This window comes from Mixophyes fleayi, chromosome 1, assembly GCF_038048845.1.
Source record: "Mixophyes fleayi isolate aMixFle1 chromosome 1, aMixFle1.hap1, whole genome shotgun sequence".
Lineage (NCBI taxonomy): Eukaryota > Metazoa > Chordata > Amphibia > Anura > Limnodynastidae > Mixophyes > Mixophyes fleayi.
The window spans coordinates 419,551,691-419,574,995 of NC_134402.1; the positions used below are offsets into that span (position 1 = coordinate 419,551,691).

A 23,305-nucleotide genomic window follows, 5' to 3' on the forward strand; every position below is an offset into this window, starting at 1 on the left:
AGTGCCTATAAAAAAAAAAAATTGCCAACATGCCATTCTACACACGCAGTGGCAAACAAAGAATGAGGCCTTCGCCTTCCTCTATTAGTGGCAGATCCAAAAATGTTACCGAGCCTTCTTCTTGTACGGTCACTCGTGACCAAGCAAGACCAAGTAATTTGGAGTCTAAAAGTGGTGCACAACTACTGTTACGCGTCAAAGCTGAGCTGCAAGAAAACAGTAGGGCATTAGAGGATAATGTATACTCTGAATCAGAAATGACACCAATCCCTGTGGAGAGTCCATCCACCAGTGGTATGTCTAATCGTTAGCATTCTGTTAGTGACAGTGTACCCATAAAGAAGGGTCCTTTCAGCAGTTCTGCTGATGTGTGCCTTAACAGCCCGAGTGTAGCCGGTGATACACAAATTGAGGATGCCACTTTTGAATTAGAAGAGGATGAGGGGGAGATTTGTGTAGGCGACGAGGGCACTAATGAGGATGTTGATGATTATGATGCAGACAGATTCTCAAATTGCCTTTCTCAATTTCTATTTATATTCTAGACTCTATAACGGCTGAATAGTTTTCTATTTTACTCCTAGTGGAGAGGGGGTCTGATGCAGACAGATACCAAACTACCTTGGTCCATTTATTTTTATATTGTTCAGTCTATGCAGGCTTCTTTTTTTCTATTTAAGTACAAGAGGAGGGGGGGGGGACTAAAGAGACAGAAACCAAACTGCCTTTGTCCATTTCTTTAAATATTTAACTATAAGTGTAGGGTGTAATATACACCCAAAGACGATGGCTACATTGCCAATAGGCTAAGATGAAGAGGAAGACAATCAGGTTTGTGTGCAGACTTAAGGACGGCCTACCAGGGATTAAACTGTTTTCTTCCTAATTTATTAGCTTTAGAATTACCTTACTTATCCAAGAAACAGGTGGAGCACTAAATTAGGTTATTTATGCTCCAAAACATTGATTTTTAAAGAAAATTGCAAAACAAAACCAAAACCAAAACACGCAAGGGCGGTTTGGCAAAACCAAAACCAATACACGACGGTAATTCAGATCCAAAGCAAAACCAAAACACGGGGGTCAGTGAGCATCTCTAATATATATATAGATATATATAGAGGTCAGTGATCAGCGGGTTGGAACCCAAACAGTTCCTAGCCTCCATCGACATCAAAGATGCTCATTTTAATGTGTCTGGCAGGGGCATCAGTCACTTTGCAGATTTTCAGTGAGGGACTCCTACTTTCAATCCAGGGTGCTTGCGTCCGGCCTTTCCATGGCACCACAAGTCTTTACAAAGATTATGGCGGTCATGGCAGCATGTTTGCGTATCCTGGAAGTCTCCGTCGTCCCATACCTGGCCGATTTGCAAATAAAAGCGTACTCTGATCAGACCCTCTAGCTTCATCTTTCACTGACCAAATTGCTGAGACCTAAATGTGCAAGAATCCCAGTTGGTCCCTTGTCAGAGGATGGTTTTCATAGGCCTTATACTGGACAACAGAGTGCAGAAGGTTTTTCTACCAATCAACAAGGTGCACTCTCTTCAGGTCAAGGTAAAAACGGTTTTGAAAGCAGAAGGCCTTCCATCCTACTATGCATGAAACTCATGGGTAAGATGCTCTTCACATTCAAAACATTTCCGTACGGTCTGTTCCACTCTAGGACATTTCAGTGGACCTCTTGTCCAACTGGTCGGGATTCCACCTTCAGCTGGCCTCTCAGACCCTCTGATTGTCTCCCATGATGCGCCTCTCTCTCTGTTGGTGGTTGGTGATGGATCACTTGGTAGTGGACAGGTCCTTTGCCCCTTGGTCCTGGACAATAGTTACCAATGATGCCAGTCTTCAAATTGGAGAGTGATAGTTCTTCACCAAAACTTCCAGGGTCTCTGGGCAGCTCGGGAGGTGTCACTTACTAAAAAATTGGATCTCTAGGCCATGCTGCTGGCACTACGGGGAGCTCAGTCTCTTCTTCAGAGTGCTTCATTCTGCCTCCATTTGGACAATGCCACTGCTATGGCGTACATCAATTGACAAGATGGCACCAGGAGTGCCGGATGAAGTAGATGACCCAGACATTGTTTTGGGTGGAAATTTATGTCCCGGCAATTTCTGTGATATTTATCTCTGATGTAAAAATTGGGAGGCCAAGGCTAAGCAGACACGCTGTGTTTCCAGGGAAGTAGTCTCTACAGCTGGAGGTGTTTCAATGTTTGATCCAGAAGTGGTCACTTCCGCACGTGGAACATATCTCATCGCAAAAACCAGGTGCCCAGGTTCTACTATTGCCTTGGCACGCACAGTGGATGTCATGAACATGACATGACATCAGACATGGCAGAATTCCGGTGTTCCTGATTGAACTCGAATGGCCACGTTGAGCTTGTTATGCGGACGTACTGCGCATTGCAGTTGATAAAGGGTGGCGACGTCCACATTGAGATGATGTACTGCTTTAGGGGTCATTTTGGCAGGAGGAACCCTAGGCTAGTTGATACCATTTTGGAGGCCAGGAAACTGGTCTCTGCCGTAAATTATCATAGAGTGTGGGCGGGCCTATGTTATCTGGTGTGAACACAGGACGTTTCATACGGCAGCCTTTCAACTTTTAAAAGGTTCTTTTTTTCTGGTTTAGAGTCGGGCCTTCGCTTTAGTTCCCTGAAGGTGCAGGTATCACCCTTTCGATATATTTTTAGAAAAGGCTAACAAGTATACCGGAGGCGCAGACTTTCCTCCAAAGGGTTCTACACATCCAGTCTCCTTATGTACCACCTAAGGCACCTTGGGACTTCAATTTGGTGCTTAGGACCCTTCAATCATCCTCTCTAAACTGTTGGAGTTGGCTGAACTCAAGTTCCTAACTTGGTAGGTGGTTATTCTCCTCGCCATGCGAGGAGAGTTTCGGAACTTGGATCTCTTTATTGTTGTTCACCTTATCTTCCATACTGACAGGGCTGTATTACAGAAAATACCTTCCTTCTGCCTCTTCAGATCAGGGATCCTTAATGTCATTGAATGTGGTCCGTGCCCTAAGGATTTATGTGGGCAGGACGCTGCTATGCAGGAGGATGGAAACAGCAGTTCTATGGGACAGCATCAAAATCACAGTATCAATCCTTTGAACTGTATTCTAGGTTATAGAATCCTTTCTGTAGATTTCTTGCATTTGCCTGTCTTCTGAGCAGGGATTTGCATTAGCTGACAATCCTGTCTTTAATCACTTAATGGACATTAAATGTTTTCCTATTCTTATGTTTGGTCTCAGACTGTCCTGAGGAGCTGGTGTATCTGTGTCATCCTCCATTTTCAGGGTCTTTATGCTTTTATAAATTTGTCAACCATATCTGTATTAAGATCTTTCCTTTTCCTTTAGTCATAAAAGGAATAGTCAGAAGTAAGAAGTACTGCTGCCACATACATATTCTTTGTATGTGGCAGCAGTACTTTAAATCCACCAGAGGTGCTGCTGTTCTGCCCCTGAACTTTGCACCATGCCTGTAGGAGTAAATCTCCTTACCTGATTGAAACTGCACCTGTCTCACAGCTTCAAATACCTGCCTCAATCTGTGCTCTGGGCAGTTCATCGTTTATACCTGGCTGCTTCTTGTCTTTTGTTTATCCCTGATCCAGTTTTACTTTGCTGCTGTCTGATCTCCTGTTGTGACACTCTGCCTGATTACTGGACTCTGCTTGTTTGCCTGTTGTCCTGACCTCTGCCTGATTACTGGATTATGCTTGTTTGCTAGTGACCCTGACCTCTGCCTGGCTACTGGACTCAGCTAGTCTGTCTGCTTCCCTGGACTGCCTCGTGCATCTGGCAATCTGGAATCCTGACCCCTGCCTCCTTAGTCTGGAGCCTCGTGCCTCCTGGCAATTGGGTAACTCATTATACTTGTCCCTGCGTTTAAACTGTATTTGTCATTGCTTGGAACCTGTTGTTTTGATGGACTATTCCTGCCAATCATCACACCTGTTCATAATTGTGTATTGGAGTATACCTGTTTATTCTGCTACCTGAAATCTGCATATTCCACAAACTCAATCCTTATTCACATATTTTGCCTAAATAAAGACACTCTGGCTTTCTACTACTATTGCCATGTCTTGAATTTACTAGGAATCATAACAGCTACCTTATGTGTTAATTGTTCCCCACACCTCTTAGATTGTTAGCTCATTTGAGCAGGGCCATCTTTACCTTCTGTTGCAAGTCATTGTATTTCTATCATGATCCCCTCAATATACAGCACTAGGTAATCTGTTGGCACTTTATAAATAAAGGATAATAACAGAAATGAAAAAATGATAGAAATGAAAATGAATCTTGGTAGAGATCCACCTTCATCCTTTATAGGAAAGACATTGAAGGGAGGAGCTGACCTTGGGCTAGATTTACTAAGCTGCGGGTTTGAAAAAGTGGGGATGTTGCCTATAGCAACCAATCAGATTCTAGCTTTCATTTATTTAGTACCTTCTACAAAATGACAGCTAGAATCTGATTGGTTGCTATAGGCAACATCCCCACTTTTTCAAACCCGCAGCTTAGTAAATCTAGCCCCTTATCTTCTTCTCTTACTTTTCTTTACTGTCTAACCCTCAGCTGACCCAAGGTTTAACCAATTAGCCTTTGCTGGAGGGAGAGAAGGAAGAAAAAAATCCCTGCAAACACTACACTTACCCTGGGCTATTTGTCAGAAGAGACAGGGCCATAACTGTCAACCGCGACCCACCATTGGCGTCCCAGCTGTCGTCATGATGGGACGTTATTTCCTGTGATGTCATCTTGATCGTCTCCTAGGCAACGGTCAGGACACTGGTTTTGTTATTAGCGTTGCGTCCGGGCATTAGGTGGCAGCCGGACGCGTGCGCAGACTAATTAATTTTATTTTTTCACTAGCCCTTAGGGGCGTTACTAATTAATTACCAGACTCCTGTGGCTGATATCAGGGCTATTGCCCTGACTCTTGATCCCGATTATAGCGTTAAGTCCTGTGGATTTGCTAACCCCCTTACTCTGTCTCCTGTTTCTCCTGTTAGTTCTCTGTCTCCTGTTTAATCTTTGGCTTGTTTTTGGACTCCGATTGTATGCTGATTGCCCTGACCTCTGACTTGTTATTGGAATATTCCATTTCACTGCCAGCACTGACCCTTAGCCTGTTTACTGACCTTGTTACCTGCTACAGACCCCTGACCTCAGCCTTCTCCTGACTACGCGCTATAATTCTGCTCTCTGCCTCCTATTTCCTGCTGCGCTACAGTCGCCAGCGATAAACTTCTACTACGCTAAAGCTTAAGACCTGGGGAAATCAGAAGACTAGTGAGCACATAAAGCTCTACGGGAATGGCGGCTGCTAAAGGTGAAGACCTTTTTTCCTCCAGTTCTAAAAGTTTATCCTGGTAACCGTGATCTGTAACAGTTACTAGGGCTGTGCGAAAGGGGCAACCATCCAGGGAGCAACATTAAAGGGGGACACAGTTTATGAATATTTTAGGTTCATTTGGTTACAATTGAGGGCTAGGGGGTGGCAGTTTTGACTCTTGCCCTAGGCGCTAAAGTTTAAGTTCTGGCTCTGACAAGAGACTAGATATTGTGACAAATACTTGGTGAGTAGTAGATGACTGTATATATACATAGAGATAGAGTGCAAATAAATGGAACACCATTATAAGTAAGGGACATCTATAATATTGAAACCAAGGGTTCCACACAGGTAGATACCATCCCAGCATGGTCAGGGTCATATATAACAATGCTGGACAGCCATGGATGCCTATAATTATGGCTAGCGTTGCTGCAAAAGGAGACCTCAGTGACATTGACTAACTGGATGATTGTTGGAATGCTTTTAGCAGGAGTTTCAATGACAAAAATTAAAAACAGTAAAGAGCAACAGTGGTAGAAGCTTACGCTTCAGGATCATAATATAGCTACAATCATTTCAACCTGTAGCGCTAGCAGTTACGTCTAATGAGAACTCCACAGAGCAGGATATCCTAGAGGAGTGGTAGCACGAAAATGAATCACATCTGGCAATGCACATTTACGAGTTCAGTGGTGCAAAGAGCCCAGGCAGTGGACTACCAAGCAGTGGATGAAGGTGATCTAATCAAATGAATCATCCTACACCATGTTCTTGATAAATGATTGAGTTCAAGTGTAGTGCCAACCTAAATAACTCTACAGCCATGGTTGCTTGTTTCCAACGAAGGATTCTGGTAGTACCATAATGTTGATGGGCACATTTTCCTGACATTGTTTGGGTACAATCATTCTGTTAGAAGGTAAGGTCCTGCTAATTGATGCTTAATGGTAATGAGTGATCATCTTCACCGCATGTTGTATTTCTTCCATGAGGGAAGAGTGTCTACCAGACTCTGAATGCCCCATACACACAGCAATGAAGCGAGTGTTCAGGATTGTAACTGCATTTCTCTGATGTTTAAAGCATAGATGCGAGTGTAGCTATAATTCTATTGTGCTAAGTATATACAGATTTGCACAGGTAAGGAGAATCACTGACAACAACTTATTTTTGTATATGTACAAATAGTGCATTCATATTTGCCATGTAGCTGGTACCTTGAAACATAAAGATATAGACAAGTGTTGGCTATTCCTTTTCTGTGTATATAATTATTGTGCATAAACAAAGACCAAGGGGTAAATTTACTAAAAATCGTATTTGGTGGCGGTTTTAAACATTAAAACAGTAAAACGTATTTACTAAAGGGTGGTTTGAGACTGCGATGTTAAATGTCTGGGATGTGTGTCGGATTGAAAATAGCTGAAACACTTGGAACGAACCTCTTTTTCTTTCCTTTCTACTTGTTTGGCTAAAACCATCAGGAAAAATTCAGGTTTTTCTATACCTGCTTCTGATTGGCTTGATAACTCAAACATGGCGCGTGAGCCATCTTGCCATTCAGAACATAGGAGGAGGCCCTGTTGACATATAAATTATGGAGGTAACCATTATTTATTGTTTAAGGGGAAAAATGTATTTATAATTAACTTAAGTGGGCACATTTTATTTTTTATTATATTAAGGGGACAATATTATAAATAATCATTGCCCCTATTAGCAATCAAATAGTATTGTATAATTAATATAATTACATATTCATATTTCCCCATAATACAATAATATTGTCCCCTTAATATATTGAAAATAAAATTTGCCCCATCATTCAATTAAAATTAATTTTGCCCCTTAATCAATAAATAATGATTACTCACATAATTTATATGTCAATGGTGCTTCCTCTTATGTCCTAAATGGCCAGATAGATCCAACAGTATGCAGATTAAGCAATCTCGCCTCGCACAACCACCTCTTTTGCTTTGGATGGTGATTTCGCGTTGCTTTTGCAAACCCCAGCTTAGTAAATCTGGTTGTTTGTATGTTCATAATTGTTAAATTCGTAATGGTGATCTGTAAAGTGGTTTCTAAAAATGTTCATTCTAACCCTTTTAATGGCGGTTTGGCCGTTAGTAAATTTTACCCCCTAAGTATACCCTTATTTTATACTGTGACTTCTAACCTTTACCAAATGTGTACTGTTGTGGAGATTTGGGGCTAGATTAGTTTTCAACAGTTTTTTCCCTGCGGTTGTAAAACTAATCTAGCCCCAAATTTCCAAAACAAATGTTAGAATGGTAAATGTTAGAAGTCACGGTATAAAATATGGGGTATTCTTTGTGGGTTAAATTTTGAGAAAGAAGAATTGTGCTTTTTTGTTAAAATATTTTCTTATTTGCTTGTCTATAATACTTAATAAAAGCTCTTTGCTCCCCCCCCCCAAAAAAAATCAATGTAAAATTCACTTGGATACAATATACAGTCATGGCCAAAAGTTGATTATGACACAAATATTATTTTTCACAAAGTCTGCTGCCTCAGTTTTTATGATGGCAATTTGCATATACTCCAGAATGTCAAGAAGAGTGATCAGATGAATTGCAATTCATTTCAAAGTCCCTATTTGCCATGACAATGAACTGTATCCCAAAAACATTTCCACTGCATTTCAACCCTACCACAAAAAAAAACAGCTGACATCAGGTCAGTAATACTCTCATTAACACAGGTGAGAGTGTTGACGAGGACAAGGCTGGAGATCACTCTGTCATGCTGATTGAGTTAGAATATCAGACTGGAAGCTTTAAAAGGAGGGTGGTGCTTGAAATCATTGTTCTTCCTCTGTTAATGGTTACCTGCAATGAAACACGTGTAGTCATCATTGCTTTACACAAAAATGGCTTCACAGGGAAGGATATTGCTGCTAGTAAGATTACACCTAAAGCAACCATTTATCGGATCATCACTTGAAGGAGAGAGATTCAATAGTTGTGAAGAAGGCTTCAGGGCACCCAAGAACGTCCAGCAAGCGCCAGAACCGTCTCTTAAAGTTGATTCAGCTGCGGGATTGGGGCACCACCATTGCAGAGCTTTCTAAGGAATGGCAGCAGGCAGGTGTGAGTGCATCTGCACGCACAGTGAGGCGAAGACTTTTGGAGGATGGTCTGGTGACACGAAGGCCAGCAAAAAAATCCCTTCTTTCCAGGAAAAACATCAGCGACAGACTGATATTCTGCAAAAAGTGCAGGAATTGGACTGCTGAGGAGTAAAGTAATTGTCTCTGATGAATCCCCTTTCAGATTGTTTGGGGCATCTGAAAAAATGCTTGTCCGGAGAAGGAAAGGTGAGCGCTACCATCAGTCCTGTGTCATGCCAACAGTAAAGCATAAATACATTTGTAAGGCGCTGCAATTAATCCTCAAGAAAAACTAGTGCTGCAGCTCTTCAAAGACAGAATCTGGATCTGTCAAAAATACAATATAACATACCCAACAAGAGCGCAAAGCATCCAGCATATTATAATTACAATTTATTAACAAATAAAAATCGGATAAGACATATAACTATATCTAATTCAATATTGAAATAGACGCTGACTGCTAATATAGTGAGCAAGTCAACCATCAATCAATAAAGTGACCAGAAAAAATGATTAATATGGTACCATATATAGAAAAACTGCCGTTATCAATGTCCATTAAAAAGCAGGAGAAATTAGATATTAATGGAAGTATTATAATCCTCTTAGGCCAATGTAATGGTGGATAATGAAAGAACCAGTATCAGTGTCCCAATATTGAATGCACCGAACAGTGCAATCAGCACTTATAGATATTATCAGGTACTTAGCTTGTCTTCATATATCCATAAATTCCAAACTGCCATAAGAGATCCTACTCCACGGTCTCCAGTTAGATTTAGAGTGACAGCTTAAGGTGCGCTGTTTAACGGCAATCAGTCCAAATGAACCCCGGGGTTGAAAACTGGCCACCACCTGGTTAGACTCTATGAGTCTCAATCCTAACGCGTTTCTCGGCGTGCCGCCGCTTCATCAGAGGTAGATAAGGTTCATTTGGACTGATTGGGACACTGATACAGGTTCTTTCATTATCCACCATTACATTGGCCTAAGAGGATTATAATACTTCCATTAATATCTAATTTCTCCTGCTTTTTAATGGACATTGATAACGGCAATTTTTCTATATATGGTACCATATTAATCATTTTTTCTGGTCACTTTATTGATTGATGGTTGACTTGCTCACTATATTAGCGGTCAGCGTCTATTTCAATATTGAATTAGATATAGTTATATGTCTCAACAGTAAAGCATCCTGAAACCATTCATGTGTGGGGTTGCTTCTCAGCCAAGGGAGTGGGCTCACTCACAATTTTGCCTAAGAACACAGCCATGAATAAAGAATGGTACCAAAACATCCTCCAAGAGCAACTTCTTCCAACCATCCAAGAACAGTTTGGTGACGAACAATGCCTTTTCCAGCATGATGGAGCACCTTGCCATAAGGCAAAAGAGATAACTAAGTGGCTCGGGGATCAAAACATCGAAATTTTGGGTCCATGGCCAGGAAACTCCCCAGACCTTAATCCCATTGAGAATTTGTGGTGAATCCTCAAGAGGCGGGTGGACAAACAAAAACCCACATTATTAGGCAACAATGGGTGGCCATCAGTCAGTATGTGGCCCAGAAGTTGATTGGCAGCATGCCAGGGCGAATTGCAAAGGTCTTCAAATAGAAGGGTCAACACTGCAAATATTGACTCTTTGCATAAACCCAATGTAATTGTAAATAAAAGCCTTTGACCCTTTATGAAATGCTTGTAGTTTTACTTCAGTATACCATAGCAACATCTGACAAAAAGATCTAAAAACACGGAAGCAACACATTTTTTTGAAAAAAAATACTTGTGCCACTTTTGGCCATGACTGTAGAACAAAAAAAGAGATTCCTGACCAAACCAATGTAGAGGTAAATGAATGACCATTCTATGCGAAGTGCTATGTGATATGTGATATGTTGGTGCTATGTGAATAAAGGTTAATAAAAATAATGGACTGGGAGAAGCCACGTCGACTGTTTTCTGGATGAAATTCTTCTTTAAAGTACAGTATATTAAAGCCCTGTGTTAATAAGCGATATTAAACGTGTCCAACACATTTGTCCCCAGCAATTTCCTAGCAGTTTCCATGCTTAAAAAGCAGATTAGGAGAGCAGGTCTTTTGTTGTTTGTTTTTGTTTAGATATTCCTTATAGATCTATGTTTTTACACCAGCAAAGCAAGGTAAGAAGCCTACAAGAAAAGGGACAGAGAAAGGCTTGGAGCGCGGAGGGGAAGGACGCGCTGCGTTGAGTATGTCACTCTCATAATGCATACTTTAATAAAGAATGTAGCTTTACATTCAGCTTTACATTATGTCTCCATATAGAGGTCACTTGGTATTGAACCCTGAAAATGTCAAAATCTCTATAGCAAATATTATAAATATAAATCACCAGGGGAGATCCGCTCCATCCAAATTCATATGCAGTTATAAGTCCAGCCAGGTAGGAAATGTGATTATGGCCATAAACATCTCCATAATACTATATGTTTCAGCATTCTGGAGTTTTTCCATGAACTTTTTTAACAAATATGCAATGAAAACAGACAGCTTTATATATTTTTTATATGAAAATGTAAATCTTTTATTATGTGTCCTTTAAAAATAAACACTTCAAATAAATTATACACTGTACAACACAATTTGTAAATGTAGATACCACAAGATTTCGTAATCAGATTACAGGATTGGGTCATCTGGCCTAACCACTAATTAGATCTCTCTGCTCTTCCATTTCAATCGCTATAACAAGGAGCCGGATTGTACAGTCCGCAGCTACTCACAGGATGTCTAAAACGTTGCTCCCACGACCACCGATCATGTCCTGTGCTACTGAACAAGTGTAAAATAGTTCGAGAAGAGCTCTTCTCCACAATCTATGTCTCTAAAAGCCACAAGAACAACACATCGCAATGGCCTGTATTGAAACACAAAGGTGCTTAATTTTATCATCAGACATCAAGTCAAAACAATCATCAAGTTCTACAGTGATAATGTAGCAGCGATCAAATTCATCAAAGGTAATTGTAAATAAAAACAGTTCTTGAAAACAAAAAAACAACCCTTCAATAAAACTTTATTTAAAAATTTTTTGTACTCAAACTCCCCCTATTTGCAGGTAATGTGGAGATTATTTAACGAGAAGACCTGTTCTGCGCAGGCATATTTAAATCCAGTGGAGCAATCTGTTTTAGGCTGTCAAAATCATCCTGATCTTGTTAGAGTAGCTGCTGGGGTCAGGTGTGGTAGTGATGATAGTAATCTATCAACATTATTGAGCTTCAGTTAGCCAGGTAAGAGTTTAAGGGGTCACTCGGTAGCCCTCACACTTGACCGATGTTTCTGTCCAATCAGATGCTGCATACACTACACAGCCATGTAATCTGAACTACCTACTCAGTGACACTTTCAGTATGAATGGACTGACAGACTATCACCATAATTCTACATGAGGGTAGGGGGGTTCTTTTAAGGTATTCCTGCTTCAGTATGACCTTGTCAAGGTATAGGAGAGAAAGTGTGTCTAATAAAGGGTGTCTATTAGTGGAAATACAAAGTTGTCTATCACAAGACAAAAGATTTTACAAAAATACAAACCCTTCCATATTTTGGGAGTAGCGGATATTCGGGATGTACTGTCTTAGCTCAACTGGAAAAGTGTCAGGTACATCAAATTCCTGATAACATACATTAGCTGCATACTCTGTGGAAACAAGAGTCAAATTAATTTGTTCTTACGCATTTTACGACCAATAGACATAAAATGCATGTTGCTTTATTCTAAGCAGTTTTTAATAACATTCACAAATATATATATTAGACCTAAAGACATTTCATATAAGCCTGTCTAACTGTGTAATGGAAACCTTTCAGAGCCCAAAAGAGAGCAGGCTGGGGAACAAGACCATAGCTTGCGGTAAGGTAGATAACAAATCTACATACAGTGTAAAATAGCTCAGCTCCTATCTCCTATCATGGTTACTAAGGAAGAGCCCCATGAAACATAACAAGGGCTGGATGTAATCTCCCACTGCACATGTGGGCCTGGGAGTGTGGTTGAATTAGAAAAGATACAGAGAACAGGGAGAGTTTGGGTGAAATAGGGTGAGATAGTAATGTATTTAAACAGTAGATCAGCAATACACAGTGAGCCTGATTCATCTTGGGACATAAGTCCCTTCACGTGCAGAACTTGCTCTGCGCGTGCTCTGACTTTACGCCAATGAATGCAGTTAATGTATGAAAGTAAATGACACAACTGCCTATGACTTGAAAGGTGGAACAGGGGAGGGAAGGGGCGGATTAACATAGGCAATGTACAGCTAGGGCGTGCCGAGGGTTTCTCTTAAGTACGTGTTATTTAGTCGTATCATTTGTACCAGCTCCAGGACAGGTGTAAGTGCCGACTGATAGTGGTGCCTGTCACAGCATCGTATGTATGTATGTATGTATGTATGTATGTATGTATGTATGCACGCCACTTGATAGCACAGATCATCTGTATGCAAGTAAGAGAAATTATAAAAACGGATTGTATGCACAGTGCGTATTAAGAACATCCTGATTATTGTATTTAATGTAAAAAAAATGAAAACAAGATTTAGGGCTAGATTTACTAAGCTGCGGGTTTGAAAAAGTGGGGATGTTGCCTATAGCAACCAATCAGATTCTAGCTGTCATTTTGTAGAAGGTACTAAATAAATGAAAGCTAGAATCTGATTGGTTGCTATAGGCAACATCCCCACTTTTTCAAACCCGCAGCTTAGTAAATCTAGCCCTTAGCCTTTTTGTTTTTTTGTAAAAAAATCCCAAACATTTTTATTAATGCTTATATAGTATTATGAGTTGTTAACATATATATATATATATATATATATATATATATATATATATATATTATTTTTTTGCATTGACTTTATATTGCACATATGCATGTCTGTTGTATCTGGTAACACTATTTAGGCAGAGTGTACTTATACCCAGAATCAAAAGGAAACGTATCTTGAGAACCACTTGGATCTGAAGATGGGCGCACGTACGTTTAAGTTCTGTGCTCGTTTCAAAAGCGCAACTTGCGTGTAGGTTGTATTCGGAGATAATTCAGGCCCAGTGAGTGCAGCTGAATTAATATTCCTGAGACTGCATATTATCATTTCACTATACCCAGTGATGTAAGAAATTCCTAGCCAGGCTTCATTCTCAAGAATATTGGTTCGTCTTCCAAAAATGGTCTCCACAGTGTGTCAGCAACTGGTTCTCGTTTAGGAAAAGGTTTCTGCATGATAGGTAAGCACAAGGACACCTCTTTGATGTCAATCCTGCCTATTTATAAGGCACAACTTGTTATACTGTATATAGTACGTGCTGATTATTAGATCCTAATACAAACAGACCACTCTTTGCATTACTATACTGAATGTATTCCTGAGCTCTTAGTGCACTATGCAATATTGTTGCTTGCCATATGCAGTTAGAAAACTTTCCCCATAAAAGTTTTACTGTGATACAGAGAGATAGAGAATGTTACAGCTATATGTATAAAAGAATATCCCTGTGCAATGAAGCCCTCCAACCACATTATGTGATTCCAGCCTGAAAATCTGGATGATGTTAATCTCCACCTTGTGCAGCGATAGCAAAGGGATAATGTAGACCTACCATTAGAACAGTTATTCACATACTGTCCCACAGCCAGTGGATTACGTGGGGAGCGTGTAAGCCAGGTGGAATCACACATTTTCAAAGGTCCGAGCTGATCTCTTCTGCTGCAGGACCTGAAACACAATTATTACACTAGCAATTTATTTACATCTAAAAATACTTCTTATAGTGACATTAATTAGATGTAAGAGCGCTATTAGCTTCCCACCTGCATTTCTATCTATTTATTTATCTTCTCTTTCTCCTTTTGATATATCCACTATCTTATGTAAATCTAAATGGTCTAGTCCGGGGAATTCAGGAGATGAGCTAATCTCTCCCTGGTTACACTGCGAGATTGTATAAAACGAGATCTTCTATTTGTAAAAATAAAAAAATATTTTGGCATTATTGTCGCGGCCAATTTGGTTTTCTTGGACTCTTAGCCGTAAGGCAGGGTTTGTATGAAGGGGTGATATTCAATGGCTATGTATTGTAATGTATAAAGTGTGTATGCACAAATCTGGTAGTTGTGTTTCATTAAAGTGCATACTACAGATTCAAAAGGAGTGTCTCCATTTTTCTTTTTTTTTTTTGGACACTAACGAAGAGTCCTCATCTGCTGTCAACTCAGGGGTATCAGTGTGGTGATGATCAACCCTTATATCTCTATAGGAGCAAAGGGGAAACCTAATATGTCCAGATTGAACAATAGGACTATGTAATCACAGTCTCAAATGAATTAAAGGTGAGTTTAACCTACAAATTAATTTTATATATATATATATATATATATATATATATATATATATATATATTCCCTTCTAGACTCAAACTTGCCTTTTTCACGTCTGGAAAGATCACTAAAATGTATATTTGTTTAAGTAGTTTTACTGCAGATTTCAGGCTGCATATTGATTCTGGAGAAAGAATGACCATGAGTCATTACAACAGATAATTGATAACATTGGCATTTAAATTATTTGTTTCAATCTTCTCCAGTTATTTATCTTGTTTCTGATATCATAAAATGATCAAGCCATCATCTTCCAAGCTACAAACCATTAAATAGCCTTCAGTTCAGAAGGTAAGATTAGGGCCAACCAAGTCTACGTCCTGCTAACCCAAACAGAAAACTTCCCATGCACTTATAAGTAATGTGTTTTTACTAAAAGGATCAAAAACACAGAAGAGAGCTATGTCACTTATTCCACCACTAGGCTTGCTGCCTGTATGCCCTGCACTTAGTATCCTGCAGTTCCTCCCAGTCACATTTACTACTGAGCATGCTCTTTGTTCTCCAGTCCATGCTGGCAGTTAGTAAACAGGGCAACCGAGGCAATATTATGTGGAGGAGGGGATAAACAGAAGCAGTTAAGTCACCTGGAAGATATCTAATTCACAGAACAAGATTATTAGACATTCTAAGGGGCATATTCAATTCTCGGCGGTTTTTTCGCAGCGGAAAAACTATTACCAGTATTACGGTAATAGTAAGCCGGATTTCAACTCGCAGCTCCCTGAGCCGCGAGCTGAAATCCAGCGAGAAAAGTACGGTAATACCGGTATTTACACGCACTATTACCGTAATGAAGGTAATAGTGCGTGGGGCGCGTTAAATTTGGCTGTAACGCCAACAATTTAATATGCCCCTAAGGGGGGTATTCAATTGTTAGCGAGATCCCCGGAAAACGTGCGCTCGAAAAATATTAGCGTTAATACGGTAATTACTCGCTGAATTTCATCTCGCAGCTCCCTGAGCTGCGAGATGAAATTCAGCGAGTAAACTACCGTATTAACGGTATTTACGCGCATATTACCGTATTAACGGTAATATTTTTCGAGTGCTCGTTTTTCCAGGGATCTCGCTAACAATTGAATACCCCCCTAAGTGTTACATTTACTGTTTCATATAAATCGATGTTTTCCTTTAGTGTTCATTTAAGAATACCTAATACTGTTTGTTTAAGCGTGAGATTACTATAAAACCTGTATTTATTTTAACCTTAGCATGTTTTCCCTTTAAAAAAAAATGAGGCATATTTATTCTCTCCAGAAACAATATATAAAGTAAATGTAGATATATTAATACACGACTATTATGATTATTACAGTATAACTATACCACAGAAAATTGGACAGACCTATACACAGACTTTGATATCCCCTTGTCATTCCCATCAATGAGAATACCATCAAGGCACCTAAAAATAAACGGGTTTCCAATTGATTGAAATAAAATGGGTTCATAGTACTGGTAGATCGCACCTGTTAGAAGAAAGAAGAACAATAACTTAAAAATATATTAAACATTATGTTTATTTATAAAATCTATTTATTTATTTAGGATCACGTGGTTCTAACTGCTGTAAAATTCAATGTTTTTATACATTTATTCAAAATAAATGCAACAACAAAAAATGCAAACAAAGATTAGATTAAATCATTTAATAAAATCATTAAAGTGGGTATAATTTGTAAGTGATTACACTAGTGTCACACTATCCTCACTGGGGGTCTTTCCTCTTGAAACACTGCTGTTTTCTCAATTCAGCAGACCCCCAACACTTATAATTAGTAGAGATGCTCAGGCTCGGTTCCCCGAGAACCGAACACACCCGAACTTAGCAGATCCGAGTACCGAGCCGTGCCAGCTCGGTAATTTCGCGCGCACTCGGAATTGAAAATGAGGCAAAACGTCATTGTTACGTTGTTGGATCTCACAAGCTTTAGATTCTATAAGTACCGCCCTCCACGGCGATCCAGCACCATTTCACAGAGGGTCACAGAAGGGGAAGCACAGTTCTTGGAAGTCTCTAGTGCAGTTGGGCAGAGTCATAGGTAGCAAAGAAATGAGGAGGGGTAGCAGTGTTCTTCAAAGTCTCCAGTGACATTCAGGAGAGAGCCACTGCTAATTGTCATTGCTGAAATACAAATAATAGGTCTGGCAGGCTTGGGCTTCTAAATCTGCAATCACATTGTACTGTGTTATATAGGTAACATACAAAGAGGAGAGCTCCATAGCTCCATTGCTAATTGTCATTGCTGAAGTACAAATAATATGTCTGGCAGGCTTAGTCTTCTAAATCTGCAGTCTTTAGGGCCGATTCAAGTACCAAGCCGCGAAGAACGCGGTGTTAGCAGTTTTACCGTTAATATGGTAAAACTGCGCATAATTACCGTTAATATGGTAAAACTGCACATAATTACCGTTAATATGGTAAAACTGCGCATAATTACCGTTAATATGGTAAAACTGCGCATAATTACCGTTAATATGGTAAACCGGCGCATAATTACCGTTAATATGGTAATTTCAACGCTGGATTTTTACTCGCGGCTCCCTGAGCTGTGAGAAGAAATCCAGGTTAAAATGACCGTATTAACGGTAATACTGTTAACGCTGCGTTATTCGCGACAGAATTGAATCGGCCCCTTTGTTTAAAAGTGTATGAAAATAATATTGTGACCTGTGAGGTGGTCAAAATTGACTGCAAATGACTTGAAATTAGGGTTATTGAGGTTAATAATAATGTAGGGGGGAAAAAGGCAAAAATATGTGATTTTATAAAAAAAAAAAAAAAAAAAAGGGATTTTAGAAAAAAAAACCAAACCACAAAGTTAATCCAGATCCAAAACCAGAACAGTGAACATCTTTGATAATTACAGGGTTCTCCGCTGGACAGCCTCTGCAATGATCTCTGAATGTCAGAGGTACCTATGTGCGGACAGAAATAATATCTCCTTCTGGCTGTATAGACATGGCAGGCGTCTAACCTTGCACTGGCTGTCACTTTTTACCCAAACAGTCCCCAATCCCCCGGAGCTCAGAGATCATTATGAAGGCTCCTGACAGATGGAAGAAAGCATTTTGTGTAAAAAGGGTATATTTTAAATGTGGGTGTAGATAAAACAAATAAAACGTACCAGGGTACATAGACACCACAGCTCCTTTGGGAACAAAGCCTTTGGAAACAAACACTCCGATCCCAGCTGTGTCCAAGGAGCTTGGACGTCGGTCAATAGAGAAACCAAGAGACTTGAGCAGGATTTCATCCGCTTGGAGTGTGACAGGACTCTCACTGCTGTCTGTGCCCCTCTGCTGACAACTAGTATCCGGCAGCCGATAAATGGATTTAGTGGTTTCAGGAAGCAGATTCAGGAGATCTTTTTGTCTGGTTAAGTCAGATCTGAATATAGCCTGGAAGAGGCTGACTAGTGAGGAATACACTTCAGCATCAGAAATCACTTTGTCACTGGAACAGTCAGATACATAGCGCATGTTCCTTTGGAGATTAAAAAAAAGTAAAAAAGTTAATTAATTTAAAAAAAATGTTGATACTGTGCAGTAGAGCAACTGTGTTTTAAATTACATTGGTGATCAAAACACAAAACCAACAGCGCTGTTTGCTGCACTTCCCAAAGCTTTATAATAAAACAGACTCAAACCCCTAAAATCTATTTTGCATGCTTCGGCAAGACTGATTTTCCTTGCAAATAGCTATTCCTCTGTTGAATCACTCTGTATGTCTCTACACTGGCTGCCTGTCTTCTACCGAATCCAATATAAAATACTTTTACTAACCTACAAGGCCATCAACAAAGCTGCACCAACATACATCTCCTCTCTTGTCTCAAAATATCTCCCAACTCGGCAACTCCGTTCTGCAAAAGATCTGCGTCTCTCATCCACCCTCATTACATCCTCCCATTCCCGGTTACAGGACTTTTTTCGGGCTGCACCCACTCTATGGAACTCTCTCCCTCGCACAATAAGACTCTCCTCTGTTCTACAAACTTTCAAGCGTTCTCTGAAAACCTACCTATTCAGACAAGCTTATAATATTCCTCAACCACCATCTTAACCTCACTACCTTTAGCCTGTTACACAATTTCACACAAGACAACTACCCCCGAACCAACATTGTTGTGTGACAGGATCATTTAGCTTATGAGTCACCCTACCTTTGCAGTCTGGCTGGGCCAAGATGCAAAATGTATACTTAACCTCATGTGTCAATCTCCCATTGTCCCATAGATTGTAAGCTTGCGAGCAGGGCCTTCTCACCTCTTTGTCTGTTTTACCCAGTTTGTTTATTAGTTTATTACGTTTGTCCCCAATTGTAAAGCGCTACGGAATATGTTGGCGCTATATAAATAAATGATGATGATGATGATGATGATAGCCAGCCAAGTTTTCTTAACTTCTAAATATTTTTATTTTTAATTTATTGTATATATTTTAAATATCTGACAAGCCTATTGAATGTTTATGGTCATCCAGATGGAGTACAGCAAAAATTGCTATATATATATATATATATATATATATATATATTTATTTGCAGTCTCCTTATAACAGCTGCTGCTGCCTCCTTCTCTACAGGGGCTAATTTTCTTCTTTTGTGGTCTACTTACTCAAAAATCATATACCGTATATACTCGAGTATAAGTCGACCCGAATATAAGCCGAGGCACCTAATTTTACTACATAAAACTGGGAAAACTTACTGACTCGAGTATAAACCTAGGGTGGAAAAGAGCGCTAATTTAAAAACCTAAATAAAAATGATAGGTTCAATCTACGAAATCATTTTTAGCTAAACCATAAATAACAGTAGATGACAAGGAACATTCGTAAATGATTATAAAATCATTGGCATTGGGTACAACCTAACCTAAATAAAGGGGTATATAAGGGGTAGGGATATAAATGTATGAACATGGTGGCTGTATTGTTTGTTCATTATGTAATTGCACTGTAAATTAAAAAAAAAAAGGGGAGAGAGAGAGAGAGAGAGAGAGAGAGAGAGAGAGAGAGAGAGAGAGAGAGAGAGAGAGAGAGAGATTTTTTCACTTACCCGGCAGTGGAACGCATATGCGTTCCAACAACAGGAAGTTCGGCATTTGGAATGCAAGTTTGCGTTCCAAATGCCGAACTTCCTGTGTTGGAACGCATATGCAGAAGTTGAAGCCGAGGGACCGGACACCAGCTAAGTTCACCCGTGTATAAGCCGAGTGGCCTTTTTCAGCTTACAAAAGTATGCTGAAAAACTCGGCTTATACACGAGTATATACGGTATTAGTTACTCAAACAGCACTACAGGATTTCTGAATAAGCATCCAACTGGCTAGCTAACAGAATTGGTTAGAATAAATGAACTGCTCGTACCACTGCAGAGCACTGTCAGTTAAAAAAAGGTGAAAAAGCAAAACGACCCCATGGCTTCCTATACGAACCTGTTCTATAAGTAAGGCATGGAAGCATGATATGAATACTGCAGACATTCTGTAAGACTCACACTAACAATCTTCTAGACAAACGCTTTTACAAATCATCTTGAAATCAAAGCAAATCTGACAATTATCTGGCACACAGAACGAGTTATCTATAGGTACAACTATTGTTTCACCAATGCGCGATACTTATCTTATATGCAACTTGGCATTTTCAGGACAAGATATTTAAGTGAGATTCAAGGGCTGGAGATGGCCAATTTAAGCTTTTATTCCATCCACTTTTTACACTTTTTTTTACCTGGAGCTAGAAACAAGAACCCAACCTTTACTTTTCAATGGGACACCTTTCAGTTGTAATTTGTGCAGGAGAGTATGTTTCTAGGCACATTTCTGCCAATGTAATAGAAGCATTCAAATGTATGATAGTGACATCAAATAAAGACACATAATGACACTGGAGTGTTTTAAAACATAAAATTGAAAGTTTAAATTAATAGAGGTGCTGCACTACCAACTAGGAAAATATATTCTCCTAATGTGGCTTCACCATAGCCGAGGATACAGCTGATACTGCATGCAGACATTTTTTCCGGGGTTCTGAAGCACAGAACCCTCTGTAAATGGTGGGGATGTGGCAGGATCACAAGCCGCACACTTGTGACTGGGGGATAGGGGGGAGAAGAATACAGGAGGACCAGAGTTTCTGTGCTGTGAGGGACACTGAGCACCCACAGGGCTCCAGCTAGGGAAGGGGGCACAACAGGAAAATATTTTCCAGGTGTTAGTGCAGCTATATAGTGGGTCAGTAGTAGTCATTGTGGGCACTAGTATGGAGTCACCATAACATTTGTCTTCTCTGGGTTAGGATGGGCACATTTTCAGTTTATTTGTCAAACTACAGCAGGAAATGCAAATACAACTGGTATTACTACCATCAGGAGCACAAATAGGATAAATACACTCCAAGAGGTACACATTGTACATATGTATAACATGACATTGTCCAGGTGAAGCCCAGTATAACATACTACATGTGTCTTACATACAGAACAGACTCAGTAATAAATACCAGACCTGCGGTTTCGAGACAAGTTTAGAGCAACCCAAGGCACAAAACGATATTTATATGATCTCCACCGGGCGAGAAGTGCCCGGAGCACCGGGCCAGGGGAGAGCATGCCTGGCGGAGAGGGCGGAGAGGGCAGAGAGGGCACAGGGGGCAGCCATGAGCAGCAGCAGTGCCCTATCCCCGTCAGCTAGGGAACCTCCAGCCGTCCCTGTGACATCACCCGGTCATGTGACTGCAGCAGTCACATGGCTCAGCAGTCACATGGCACACAGTGCAGGAGCTGCTGCACATCATCCTGTTCCTGTGTACTGTGTACTGTGTAGCTGGAAATCACTGGTGGAGAAAAAAGTAAGAAGAAGGGGTAATGTGATGGGGAGGGGTATGTGTGTATAAAGCTGCTGAGCAGAGGGGGGTATATGTGATTAAAGCTGCTGTACAGAGGTGGGCATATGTGATTAAAGCTGGGTGGTAGAGAGGGGCATGTGTGATTACATTTGGGCGTCAGAGGGGGGCATGTGTGAATACATTTGGGCGTCAAAGGGGGGCATGTGTGATTAAAGCTGGGTGGCAGAGGGGGGCATTTGTGATTTAACTGCTTGGCAGAGAGGGGCATGTGTGTTTAAAGCTGCTGGGCAGAGGGGGGAATTTGTGATTAAAGCTGCTGGGCAGAGAGGGGAATTTGTGATTAAAGCTGCTGGGCAGAGGGGAGCATGTGTGATTAAAGCTGCTGGGCAGAGGGGGGTATATGTACTTATAGCTGCTGGGCAGAGGGGGGTATTTGTGATTAAAGCTGCTGGACAGAGAGGGTCATGTGTGATTGAAGCTGCTGTACAGAGGGGGGCATGTGTGGTTAAAGCTGCTAGGCAGAGAAGGGAATTTGTGATTAAAGCAGCTTGGCAGAGGGGGGCATGTGTGAGTCAAGCTGCTGAGCAGAAGGGGGCTTGTGTGATTAAAGATGCTGGGCAGAGGGGAGCACGTGTGTGTTGAGCATGTGGGCAGAGGGGGTCATGTGAGGGAGATGCCTCTTCCCCATATGGCCCCTCCTTAAACAATACCCTGACACCAGCTATTCTCTGATATTCCCCATGACACATGCTCATTATCTTTTCCCTCACAAGCCCCCTGCCCACAATCCTGTCTTGCATGCCACTGCTGCCCCCTCATGCCTGTTGCCTCAATCCCGACACCTCTCTTAAACATGAAAACAGGAACCGTTTATGTGAGAGAGAAGAGCCGTAGCAGCAAATGAGATAATAATACAGAGACCATTAGTGCAATAAATGTTGTGGTTTTGTGTTTTAAAAATACCATACTTAGTCATATTTTAGTTAGATGTTCTCATTACAGGCCATGAGTATAATTGCCTTTGTCAAAACATCGTACATAAAAGACTTATCTCTCAAAAATAAAATCCCATTTTCAATTTCCAGAAACGCAGCAATACATCCAGTTTCCCTAAGCTCACGCTGATCCTTTTTTTTTTTTTTCACCAGGTTTCCTTCGTTCTCAGGATTACAGCCCTTCTTGAATACAGCCCCCAGAGCTCTTCAACAGAATGTCTGAGCTCAAATAGTGTTTGTTACTTGATTCTCCCAGCGCTCCAGAGACAAGTTCTGGAGGACTGTTATGGGTTTCCTTCTTTAAAGCGTCCGTTCATCAAGCAATTTTAAGCAAAGAGAACCCAAAAAAACATAATAATACAGACGGTTTATTAATTGTTTCATTTCTACTCCCTAACTTCATGTTATAGTCCCACCAGATGACTTTAACGTATAGAGTGATAGTTATGGTGTTGCTTGTTACGACAAGGACCAGCAAATGGAATATATTATATATTAATATATAATATATTGTAAATGGACGTTAT

The 23,305-nt window shown here is 40.4% G+C and overlaps 1 protein-coding gene across 1 annotated transcript; it reads right to left on the reverse strand.

The window, feature by feature from the left end:
* Window positions 1-11,046: 11,046 nt before the first annotated feature.
* On the reverse strand, window positions 11,047-21,676 carry SETD9 (SET domain containing 9). Its single transcript, XM_075183342.1, has 6 exons — window positions 21,444-21,676; window positions 18,057-18,415; window positions 16,274-16,397; window positions 14,148-14,263; window positions 12,087-12,192; window positions 11,047-11,406 (listed from the first exon to the last, which is right to left on the reverse strand). Exons 1-6 carry the CDS (start codon window positions 21,545-21,547, stop codon window positions 11,319-11,321), a joined length of 897 nt encoding a protein of 298 aa, XP_075039443.1. The 5' UTR covers window positions 21,548-21,676; the 3' UTR covers window positions 11,047-11,318.
* Window positions 21,677-23,305: the final 1,629 nt, after the last annotated feature.